Source organism: Delphinapterus leucas, chromosome 12 (assembly GCF_059928025.1).
Source record: "Delphinapterus leucas isolate spDelLeu-1000000601 "Yukka" chromosome 12, BTC_Dleu_Yukka2, whole genome shotgun sequence".
Classification (NCBI taxonomy): domain Eukaryota; kingdom Metazoa; phylum Chordata; class Mammalia; order Artiodactyla; family Monodontidae; genus Delphinapterus; species Delphinapterus leucas.
The window spans coordinates 28,083,287-28,096,041 of record NC_143140.1 but is presented as its reverse complement, the minus strand read 5'-3'; the positions used below and the strand labels follow the sequence as shown (position 1 = coordinate 28,096,041).

Sequence of the window (12,755 nt, the reverse complement as noted above, 5' to 3'; positions counted from 1 at the left end):
AGAAGACAAGCATATTCTTCATTCTCATCATAAATTATTAATTTTTTTCATTTTAATCATACATTATTCATTATTGAGACTCTAATGCATTTCTGGTTTCCATAAAAGTTTATGGAATTTTGTGGATTTTCAATAAAATGCCACTTCCAACATTTGTAATTACATGAATTCTAGCAATTACTATACTGTATTAATAAATACCAACACACCACTACCAGGGATATAAGTTATCTCTCAAAGACGACTGCTGTCAACACTGCAGATCGTAACCTCTACAAAACCATCAATGTTTTTTCAACCTATGTGAAAATGATGGTTCTTATTAAGAAACAAAATCTCTCTCAAACATACACATGGGAATTATATCCTTCCCAAAACTGCTGAAATCGCACCAGTTCTCTTCCGTGACTTACTACTAGCCAAAAAGACAGATTATGTAAAGAGTTTTAATTTGTGGTTTATATAATAAAAATAATTGATATTTTGTGCCTTAAATATGAAATTATTCAAGTACCCCACTACCACCGTCATTGAAAAATCACTGATTTACATCTTCCTACTCAGTACTCTCTTGTAAGGCTTATTAGTTTGTTTGTGTGCCATTTTGGACAGGAAACCAATACGTCGGAACTCTCTTCATAGGTTTTATGGAGTCACTTCTTAAGTATCCTCTGTTGCAAGATTTCTAGGTGTTTAACTGAGTTGATAACTTATTAACAAATTAACAATTTAATATTAACTTAGCAAATTATCAGGAAATTACTTTGATAATTTGTGTGTGTATATAACCGAAATATAGATTACTGAGCTGTTTAAAATGATATTCCTGGTCATAGGAAAGTTAGTTTTAAAAATTCTCAACTGTCTTGAACTCTCCATTTAAAGAACAACTTGGAACTGGCAAATGTGTCTGGAGTTTAGCAGGTTTATCCCTGGCATATTGCTGGCTGTCCTCTATACTCAGCTCTGGAGATACTCTCAGAGCAGATCTTTCTTTGGTTTAAAATCCAAGATGAAATTCCTTTTTTTTTTTTTTGCATCAGAAACAATCATTTGGCTCTTTTAAGTAATTTCACTGGGCCATATGGTTTGACCTATTATCTGCTGTTATGTCTGTAAGAAACCTTTCCTTTATTTTCAAGAGTAGTAGCATTATACTCAAGTCTTAGTGCCTATGATCTGGTTTTATCACATGAAGGAGAAGACAATTACGCATGATCAAAAGTTGGCAGTGTTAGTTCATTGGCTTAGAAAAAGCCCTCTAAAAATCTAAAGAAGTTTTTAAAATATCTGATAGAGGTGCAACCCTGAGCTGCCAGTTCCCTGCTCATTAGAACTGCAAATTTACAATATTTTTGTGATACATAAAGCCGGGAGTCTGAACTAAATTGTCAGAGAAATGACTGCTTCTTACCTTGAGGTAATAATACGGGTTGTTGAGTGCGGTATGGAGGGCGATCCGCGGGGCAGCGTTCAGGTGCTGGCGAAGGGTGTGGGCAGCACTGAAGTACAGCACCTCATGCAGAGGCTGTGTCTCTGGAAGCAGGAGGTATTCTCTGAAACCACCAAAGTCAGGTATCAGCTTTTAGATAAGCACAGGTCTATTTTCAATAAACCACTTTTGTCAGTCCTCTGTAGAGGGCTGAGCAACTTACCGAAAAAGCAAAATCAACAATAGCCAAAACCAACCAAATACCAAATCCAGTGCAGCTGCACTCAGAATGCCACCTCTCCGTGTAATATTGTTTAAAACTTTGACTCTCTGGTGTACAAGAAACTATATTTTAGTTCTGATTTAAACTTCTAGGAACAAATGTATATAAATTACATTTCTGCTCAAAATCTTTTTTTTTTAACGTCTTTATTGGAGTATAATTGCTTTACAATGGTGTGTCAGTTTCTGCTGTATAACAAAGTGAATCAGGTATACATATACATATATGCCCATATCCCCTCCCTCTTGCGTCTCCCTCCCACCCTCACTATCCCACCCCTCTAGGTGGTCACAAAGCACCGAGCTGATCTCCCTGTGCTATGTGGCTGCTTCCCACTTTGCTCAAAATCTTTAACGTAGAATTTCTTAAAGTATAAATGAATACTTTCTTAAATTATTTAGGAAACAGAGATATCCATATTCCTTCTCATAGCAAACATTTAACTCCTGGCAGTGTTAAACACAGGCCTCAGACCTGGAATTAAGAGTTTAGGAAATTCTTTTTTGATCACAAGAGATATCTCTCATAGAAGTCATACAGGTAAAGTTTTTTATGTGTTAGACTTCCTCCTTACTTTATAGGCAGAAAAGGCTAAATTTTAGCTTCAGAGTATTAAAAACAAGGAAATCGTTTATCATTAAAATTTCAATTATTAAAAAAATACCACTGTAACTTGGGATTCTTCTCTTATTTATGAGCTAGACAATAAACCAATTTTAATGAAATGTGAACTTAAAAGATAAACCATTAAAAATTTCATCTGAATATGTAATGAGCCTATCAGCTGGTATGAGCTGTGACAGTACATGGCTCCTGGGTGGCCTAGAGGGTAGCAAACTGGAAGGGAGAAGCTTTGGCACCCATAACCCAAAGACAGAGTAATAAGTCACTAACTTGATTAAAGCAGTTAACTCACATGCCTTCATAAAGATTTCTGGGGCTTAGTTAGTCCTGGGCCTAAAGTATTTTGGTCACATGACAGATTTGTATCAGCTCCCTTTCCCACCGGTGCAGGCAGAACCAAGCAGCTCCCTCAGCCCAGCCACTGGGGAAATTACTCTTCTTCCTGGTGTCCTGGCTTTCTTCCCTCCTGGAGAGGATACCAGGGCCTAGAAAAATCCCACCACACCTGCTCCTCCCGTGTGGTCTGGCTCTGAGGAAGAGAGGATGCAGAGAGGGTATGACCCATGTCCCTCCCTCCCCACCATCTCCGTCCTGCCCGTCTCAAGAGCTCCTGGCCCCCTGCTCATTTAGCTTCCAGATGCTGCTCCTTCTTCAGAGTCACTGGAACAAAACCCATGTGCAAAGAGCATTAGGATTCTGACTTGGCCCTAAGAACCAGCATTCTATACCTCAAGTACTGCTAACATCTGACTCGAGATTAAGCTATTTAGCTGTAGTCTCAGGAATGGTTTCTGTGATGCGAGCTGCCTCCCTGGATGGCTGGCTACCCATTTTTAATTTCTGACCATAAACTTTTCCTATCCCAACCTCAGGCTGTTTTCTCCCCAATCATTATACATAATGGTCATTAAAAGTTCACGTTGGAGTCCTTGCTCTGTAATAAGGACTGGAAATCTAACAAGGCAACCAGATAAGAGTCAATTTCAGAAAAAATTTTGTCTCATATTTGTCCTCTCCCTTTTTAACATCTTTATTTAATTTTTAGAGATTCAGATAATTCTCAAGGCAAAAGGCCTTTTTAGATATCCTCAAAGAACCTCCAGAGTCTAAATACTTGCCTGTACTTTGTTTCCACTGGGCTATGTTAGTTGAAAAATACTGACAAAACATCATCATATATTAGAATTTTTATCCAACTCCAAATCTAGAGACTGGCACAGACATCAGCAGTGAGTCTGGCACTGGAGCTCTGCATGATGCTCATTTTAGACTCAGAGCAGAGTCCACAAGCAAAAGAGGTGGTGGTCTGGGGGGAGCTGGTAGGACCACTTAGTATCCACAAGGGCTACAAGGTTGAAGCTTGTACTTTGGTGAAAACAGTAACTTAGAAAGCGGCAACTTATTCTCATTTCTCAGTAGTTTCAGCAAGAGCTGCTCATGGTGTACGGGGAACTCTACTTCCTGGAGTCTGTTGCTTATAGTGATCTTTCAAGGGCCGCTTTTCTCCAGAACTCCAAGCTCTGTTCAAACATCTGTGGTGTGGTCTTTGGGGACTGTGTGGGGAAACAGAGCGGGCCTTCTGAAAGATGTCAGCAGACTGGGACTAACTATGTGACTTTCCAAAAGTCGCAACCTCTCTCTGGGCTTTAGCTGCCACATGAGTCCTCAGGTCCCATTTAGCTCTAACATACTACAGTCCTCATCTCTTCCCTGCTGGGACACTCAAGCTCGGTAAAGATAGTAAATCCTAGTATGGAAATTGTTGTGATTTCACAATACAACACATTTCAATCATGCCCAGCTTTATTTCAATAACTGCTCAGGAAGGTGAAAAGTCAGGCATATTAGGTCAAAGATCATAAAAGGGGAATGGTTGGTTGGCTTCCAACCCTACAATTTGGGATTTGTGGGAATGCAGAAAGGAACATGACATTTGACCTATAAATTATGCCAAATTATACTGTAAAATCATTTTTAGCAACTAAATGGTCTCAACTTGGTAAAAGGGAAAAACCAGGAACTTGGGGCTAGAAACTACAAGAACAGGAAGGCCCAGTACAGCAAGGTTAATTCTATGAGTTTTCCAAGGTCATTTCTAGCCAGTACGTCACTTTAGAATTGCACTGTGTCACTTTTATGTGACCCATTTCTCTCACTTTAACCTTCCTTTTGTCATACTTGGTTCATCGTTTCGACCTCTGTCCTGACATTAGTAATTTCTCCCCAGTGACCAGGAACAATGACTCTGCCCCAAAACTGTCCTGGAAAATGGAACTCTTCACTTTCAAGAAGGACAGGCAATTTATCAGAAAACCACTCTTTGTCTTCAATAACTGAGCTGCTTTTTTTTTTAGTACTTGATTCTAGTCAGTGCCTAGCCTGCTGCTGAGTTTGAATTGCCATTAAAAACCAGAATAAGCAATGACAAAGAACAGTTTTTTCCCTATTTAACTATTAAATCATTTTATTTTTCAGACCTCTCATTTTTTTCCTATATGGCATGTCCCACCTGCAGGTGAGGTATGTGATTTTAAAGAGCTACACAGAGCTGGCTTTTGGGAAACCCAAATATCAGAATGATCTGGGTTTCCCAAAAAAGGAATCACCTTAAAATACAGGTAGGACTGGTGGACTTCTAAACTGACTCTGAGTACCCTGCTCACCATGCGTCTGTGCTGACATGATCCAGAGTTACACTGGTATCCCTCAGAATTAGAAACCCTTTACTCAGGATAAAATAGGGTATTACAGCTGGGCTGGGCTGTTTTCTGGGTTTGGCCCAGATCCAGCATACTCTGAGCAAAGACAGAGCAAGGATTAAGTGTAAGGCAAACACTCTGCTACTAGGGGGAAAACACTCACTTTTCTGTTTCCTGGTCTGTTTCCATCCCCACCCCCGCCCAGGCCTAATGAACGACATCAAATTTAAACCTGTGTTCTTGAACTGGCAGTAAAAGAATGAACTAAGCCATCTGCTGAGCCACCTTAGTAAGGATGGGAAAGGAATAAAAATTACAAGTCTGCGCTGGACGGAGGGCCTCGAGGAGCAAAAAGCCTAACCCAGAAGTGTCCCGGACTGGCTGCGGACAGCTATCACACCAGTGTTATCTGGGCAAATAGCCTGATTTTTAGCTCTGAAAAGCAACAACAGACTCACCGCACCAGACTGTCGATGAAGCTCACAAGCTGTTCTCTGAGGACTTCAAACTTGGTCTGCCTCTTACTTGCTCTTCTTAACTCCTTCATTTCCAATAATGACTATGGATGAAAGAACACACCTTGTTCTGTTTCTGGTGATTCTGAGACAGAAAGCCCCACAGAGGGCAGCTCTGTCGCTCAGGCAGAGGCAGCTGATGCCCTTTCCATACGACAGAATGTACAGAAAAAGAACCAGATCATCAGGGGTTATATTTATCTTTTATTTTTCAGGACTGGGAAGAATCTCTCCTCCTAGGTATTTCGCTTCAAAAAATATAAAGTGACTTTTCAGAGAAAGACGAGAAGGGCAGCTTATGTCGCTACTAAGTTATAGGGCAGAGCGCTCACGAGCCACAAGCCACTAATTCATTTGAGAAAAGGACTTCCAAGAAGAGGAGAAAATGCTTGCTCTTTGCCATGCTAACAGAATAGATTCCATATGCTTTGGTTTGCTTAGATTGATATTTTATTCTACGTTTCTCATAACTTGGTATCATGGTTTACAGAAGGTTCTTTACTTTGACAACCAAGATCCTAAAGTTAGAACTATCTGAAAAAGGCTACACTAGACAAACTGTGGCTCAATTTCTGCTCTATACTCAATATGCATTTCTTTAAAAAAATCAAGAAAAATATCTAAAACTAAAGAGTTTCTTCTGAACCTCTCAATTTGATCAAACTGAAAAACAAATACATCAGATAAATAATCAGATTCCTTTTTGCAACCAGGTTCCCATTTTCCCTTATTACTAGTTAATTCTCTTTCTCTCTGAGGCAATCGGAACAGTTTCCGCCAACTTCTACATGGAGAATGAGGATAGCAGTGGGATAAACAGGATGTTCAATTTATAAGTGAGTTACAAAGTCTGCTTTGTTCCTAGTTGTGGTTTAAAAATGAAAACAAAAACATCCAGGCAGAGCTAATCTAGAGCACACGGGAACATCAGGGGATGTGGCTGGAAGGATAAGAAAGTGCTCTGACCTTCTGAAGATGATAGAGGTCTGTCTTCTGAAGTCCCTTTGACTGTGACTCAGAAGTATCTTCTTCTTCTTCTTTGGCTTCTGCTTTTAATACAAAACCAACATACAGCAGCTTGGGTAAATCCATTTAAGAGAACAAACATTTCTACTACTCCAAGGGAAATAAAGTTTCATCCATTTCTTTTTTTAATGTGGCAGGGGATCAAGGTTCCATCACATAAATGATTTCTTCCAGAAGCTGAAGGTCAATAAATATTACATAAGTTATGCTGCAGAGAGGTCTTCAAAGAAACCAGCTACTGAATTTTAAAAATGTGACCAACAGTGAGAACAAAACAAAATACAAACAAATCCCCTCAAACCAATAGGAAAAAAAATCTCCAAATCTTTGTGCCATTATAAATAGCTTTTAAAAAACAAACAAATTTAAATTATGGTCCTTTGATTATGCCATGATTGATGTAAACAATACAAACCTACACCCTGGCAAACTTGGCCTGGATCTTCCCATTCTCTATATTTGACATGCTATTTAAGTCTGAAGTCGGTAGTAAATATAAGTTTTGAAATAATCTACTGAAATACAAACTGCATCATGGTTCTTTAGCAAAGGAAACAGAAAACCGTATCTAGTAAAAGGTGTAGTTGTGTTTCCAGAGAACATGAGGTTCTAACAGCCTCTCCCTGGTGCAGGGCAGGTTTTAGGAACCTCACGCTCACATGGCTTATTTGGCCAAACCTAAGACAGGAAGATGCAGCCGGAGAATCTGCCTTGTTCTCGAAGAATAAATTTCTTTTTAGCTATTGATAAATCTTGGTTCAAGAAAGATATGCTTTAAGGTTAAAATATCTAATAAATTCTCTGTCCCATTTCATTAACATGTAGCAGAGCCTTAAAAATAAATCTGATATGACACTCTGACCTACTTAACCCTCCAAATGTAATTTTAAACCTAAACTGTAATGTGTAATAACTGTCAAGGAACTAGAGATAGCATACAGTCAAACTGTACGCCTGTCCAATATGGGAGGGTGGGGTTAATTTCACTTTATTATTAATAATGTGCCACTTTTGAAAACAGAAAGTACATTTATTCAAGACACTCGTTTTGCTTCAACTTACAAAATTCTTTATCCTTCAGACAGTTAATCATCTTAATTACCAACCTTCCCATTTCTAAAAGCTGTGTTCCTTTATTTAATATTAGCACATCACAGGATTTGTTCACTAGCTTACATGAACTCTAATTAAAATTATTATAATATCTGCAGTTTCATTTTACAAAAATCCCTGAGTCTGATTTTGTAAAAGATTGAAATTTACCTAATTTATCTTATATTCTTCTAAGTCTTTTACCCTGTTTATATCCTTAAGGGCAGCCCCTCACTGTCCCAGTGACCCTAACTAGGTGGCGACTGTGAGTCCGTGAGAAAAAAAAACAATAAGCTGGTGATTAAGAAAGAGATGGGTTCCAGGCTGGGTACTACCCTAGCTAGCTACAAGATCTCAGGCAAGCTCCTTCCTCTTCCTGGGCTTTAGTTTCTGTTGCAGCTGGACTCAATAATCTCTACGATACCAATTTCCAGCCCTTTAAAATGTTTATGATTTGAAAATGGTTCAGCTCACTTGTCCTGCAAATGCACTGCAGAGTAATAATGCCTGTGCGTGATCTGGAGGGAGCCCCTGGTACCATGGGGTGGCACTTCCTCACGCTCATGCCCCTCCAGTCAAGTAGGCTGGCTCTTTCATCTTGCACTGGCTCAGCACTCATGGGGCCTAGCGCTGCAGCTATGGAGAGAGAGGGAGGGATTCAGCAAAAGACGTTTCCTAAATCTAAAGGATTTAAAGACAAAGGGACACTTGCCAAACACAGAAAGGATTGATAGGAACATTCCAAGTGCAATGTTTTCACCATGCCTTGGTTCGATCCGTGTGCTTATACACCAAGTTGCCTCTTTTCCCCAGACCCCATTAAAAATTTCCCTCAATAGGGGAAAATAAGAAGTGCACAGTCATTTTGCTTGTTTTACTGAAGGAGTACTATACTTTGGTGCTAGAAACAGAGCAAGGGAAGAGCCCATGAAAAGTTAAACATCAGTATCAATCCACTGAGCCCCCTCAGAACAAAGAAGTCCTGGAGCATCGGAGTGCTGAACAGGCTGCCTGTGCACAAGCAGGCATCCCAGCGTTCGGCAAACACAGCGAATCCTGTGCAGGTCACGCAAGGTAAAGGAAACTGTGCCCTCCTCCAACACTGAGGAATGCCAGGCTGCCGCAGTTCATTGAGGACTGAAAGATTCAAGCTTTGTAAACCTGATTGAAGCAAACCTCATGCATATTTTGGTAATCAGCATGCCAATGAGCCTCGCTGCTGTGAAAGCAGTTCACAGCTATTAATTTTCAGGCTTACAAATAATTTATGCAGTGTTTTTGAAATCTATAAAGAACTTGATGAAATGCTTAAGAAAAACATCTAAAAGGAGTCCTTAATTATGATGCCCTGCTACTCTCTCCAATCTTTTTGATTTCTTTTTGCTGCCCTTTTTGTTTTCTCCCCTGAGGTAAGTCCTCAAAACTGTCCATCTGGAGAAAGAAATTTCTTTCCTGCCCATTTGATAGTTTTCATTGTTTAAACCAAATCTGGAAGAGAACCATTTGGCTTAGTTGTCACGTTGTGCTATTCTGAGGCTTGGTATGCTGACTGATCACAAACTACGTTACCTCTTCATCTCTCAACACATCGGAACGTGGGGTTTTCCATGTTATTTTATAGTTAAATGACTGTCATAGCCAGTAGAATTGGCCAGATATTATATTCTCACCATCGAGGCTCTGAAACTGGGCCAGGAACTCCTCTATTCTCTTTGCTGTGTTGCCAAGCTGCTTTTCAGAAGAGGACTTAAAAACCTTGAAACATTTCTGAAGCATGGCCATCAGTTCATCCTTTGCCAACATCCTAGAACAGAATCAGTGACAGGAGATGTAATATAACTGGAAAATTCATGTACTTAAAAAACACTGTCTACATTTTAAATGTTTCTGGTCAGAAGAAGATGGTATAAAATGCTTCATTGGTAGCTACCAACTTTTTGGGGGGAGACTTTCCTCAATGTATGTGATATTCAGAAGTATTCAGAAGAGTTCTCATGATAAAGCTCAACTTGGAAAGTTTACAATCTGGGTTCATAGCCTGGTTCTGGCACTTGCTATGTTTGTAACATAGAACACTTTACTAAACATCTTTGATCTTTGGCTTCCTTGCCTGTGAAATGGAAATAGGAACTCACCTATTTCACAAGGCAGATGGAAGCTTAAGAATTCAATAAGAAGATGCATTTGAATGAGCACAGTGCTTTTACCACACAGCAGGCATTTAAGGTTAGTTTCCCTTTGCTTCAGATCTAAACATAAATAAGAGACAAGAAACGTCTGCTGAGGATGTAACACTCATGCTAAATGAAACCTGTTTGAAATGACCAAAAAAGTATTATCAGTGATTTCTTTATTATTTTAGCTAGGCTTTATATCTTCTATGGGCTTTGTTAACACCAATCAGTAAATCCACTGAACTTTAAAACTAGTAGGCAATTCTGCTTGCTCTATATAGCATAGGTAGAATGATTCTGTAATTCCTTCAAGGCCACAGAGGAAATCTTTGTTAGACATGGAAAATGAACACAGATATTCTAAAATTAAGATCCTGTTTTCAGGGTCATTACTTATAGGATCTCTCCCCTAAGATCATATTCAGTAACAGATGAAAGTACAATGATTAAAAGTTCTTACATTAATCATGAAAGAAAACAATCGACCAAACCCAGAATATGGGTCATTCTGTAAGAAAACTATCTTATGTTTGACGTTTTTCATAGTAAAAAATTTGGGGAAAATACTATTATTACTAAGTTAGAGAAAAAAATGAAGCTAAGTAGACTATGATTACCTCAAAATTAAGCTGGTTACTTCAACTAAAATTTAAACCCAAACAAAAAACAAAAAAAAAGACCCAGAACAAAAGCAAACGAACAAAACAGTCACACAACCAATAAATACAGAAACTGGCAGGGGTGGACAAAAACGTAAACTTTTCCCTAGTTTTAAGAATATAAAATCTTCTCTTCCTCTTTCTACAACAATGAAATAATTATCCAAAGTGTAATCTTTATCTGTGAATGAAGGGCAGCTAACAAACATGTCAAAGACAACAAAGCCAACACATTTAATTCTTGATTACATTTGAGATTATTTTAAATTTCTGGCTTTCTATTGCCCAGATGTAGTCAAACTATTAAGAGAAGAGCGTTAACTCGAAGTCAGATACGGTTGAACAATCTGTCATACGCGAACTTAAGCCCTACTCAGACTAGATCAGCATTTCCAGGCTCCAAGGAATCCCGGGCACTGGCTTGTTGTAAGGGCAGAGGCTGAGGAAACGCTCGAGGAGGTCTAACCTGCAAGAGCAAGCACCCTGAGGGCTAGCTCCCCAGGCCACAGGCAGCCACACCTCACAACTCTTTGCAGCTTACAGAACTGAATATTGAGGAGGGCAAAGCCCAGCCTATTATTCATTTTCAGGATGCAATAAAAAATGGCATTATGTCACATAATTTTGAAATCTAACTTTACCAGTCATAATTTTTAACGTGGCATTTGATTGGAAGGGGTAGCTCTTTCATCTCAGGTATAAACTTCCAGGGATTCAGACAGTTATTACTCTTTTTATTCTTAGCCAAAGACTATGTTCTTATTGTTTCCAAAGTAACAAAAGACCTTATATGTTCCCAAGTACTCTCAGGTTTAATATAAAACAAGACTTGAAGTAAGGTTGATTAGAGCAAATAATGTGAACCCAATAAAGTCATTAATTGAAATTTTTCAATTAAATTATATATATTTACACAAAGAACAAACAAAGATGCCTGCTATCATCACTATTATTCAGCATCATTCTAGAATCTATTCTACAACAATAAAAATGAAGCAAGTGGTACAAACATCAGAAAGGAAGATGAAATTTATTATTTGCACAGGATACAACAGTAAGGTTAGAAAGTCTAAGAAAGCTACAGAAGTATTAAAGAGTGTAAAAAGGGTGGGTGCATATAAGGCAAATACATATGTGTGTGTATATGTACACACACGTCAATACCTTACATTTACATGTAATCAATGTCTTAACATTAAACTATGGAAAAAAGAGCATGTTCAAAATGGCAACAAAAACTATAGAATAGGGCTTCCCTGGTGGCGCAGCGGTTGAGAGTCCGCCTGCCGATGCACTGCCGATGCAGGGGACACGGGTTCGTGCCCCGGTCCGGGAAGATCCCACATGCCTCGGAGCGGCTGGGCCTGTAAGCCATGGCTGCTAAGCCTGCGCGTCCGGAGCCTGTGCTCCGCAACGGGAGAGGCCACAACAGTGAGAGGCCCGCGTACCGCAAAAACAAACAAACAAACAAACAAAAACTATAGAATATTATGACAAATGTGTAAGACATAGCAAAAAAATGAAAGCCCTGAATAGGCATTTTAAGTTCTAACTCTCAATACTGTAAAGATATAAATTCACTCCAAATTAATCCAAAATTTAATACTTTTTGAAACAAAATTCCAGTGGGCATTTTTTAAAAGCCAAAAAAAAATCACTCTGAAATTAATCTGGAAAAATAACTGTTCCTAAAACAGGAACAAAGTGTGTATACTTGAGTGTATGTAGTGAGTGGGGCTATTAATATATCAAAAGGTATACGCTACAGTGATTAAAATCAGATGGTACTTTGTATAGGAATAGACAGGACGATAGAAGGAAATAAGAGTCTAGAAAGAGATCAAGGTATATATGAGAATTTGGTACATGACACAAAGGTACCACTTCAAATCAGTGGGGAAGAGATGGGGAGTACTGGAAATAACTAGTTTGAAAAAAACAGATCATTACCCCAATATATTTCAGAAAGAATAAAAATGTTGGGGAGGGGAAAGAACCAGTCCATCGATCATGAACTACTAGAAGAAAAAAAGAAAACTATTTAAGTCTGGTAACATCCAGCATCAGCAAGAGTACAGGGAAATAAATACTGATACATTGTTGGTGCAAGTGTACAACAGTGTTTATATTTTAGACTCAGAAAGTCTATGTACTTATTTTGTGGAAATAAATATACTAACATGCAAACACAAACTCACCCTCAGTGATTACTGTTTGTAACAATAGAGAATTAGAAACAACCTAAACATAT

The 12,755-nt window shown here is 38.8% G+C and overlaps 1 protein-coding gene across 16 annotated transcripts in view; it reads right to left on the bottom strand.

Moving 5' to 3' along the window:
* ORC3 (origin recognition complex subunit 3) overlaps positions 1-12,755 on the bottom strand; it is a 77,813-nt gene that overhangs the window by 20,512 nt on the left and 44,546 nt on the right. For 13 of the 16 annotated variants that reach the window (XM_089921832.1, XM_089921824.1, XM_089921822.1 and 10 more), the window contains 5 exons: positions 9,342-9,475; positions 8,146-8,307; positions 6,520-6,602; positions 5,497-5,597; positions 1,415-1,556 (listed from right to left, as the gene is read on the bottom strand). In XM_089921832.1, the coding sequence (XP_089777958.1) occupies positions 1,415-1,556; positions 5,497-5,597; positions 6,520-6,602; positions 8,146-8,307; positions 9,342-9,475 (622 nt within the window). The remainder of the gene's footprint in view (positions 1-1,414; positions 1,557-5,496; positions 5,598-6,519; positions 6,603-8,145; positions 8,308-9,341; positions 9,476-12,755) is intronic. The other 3 variants (XM_089921823.1, XM_022552448.2, XM_022552454.2) reach the window with 3 other exon arrangements.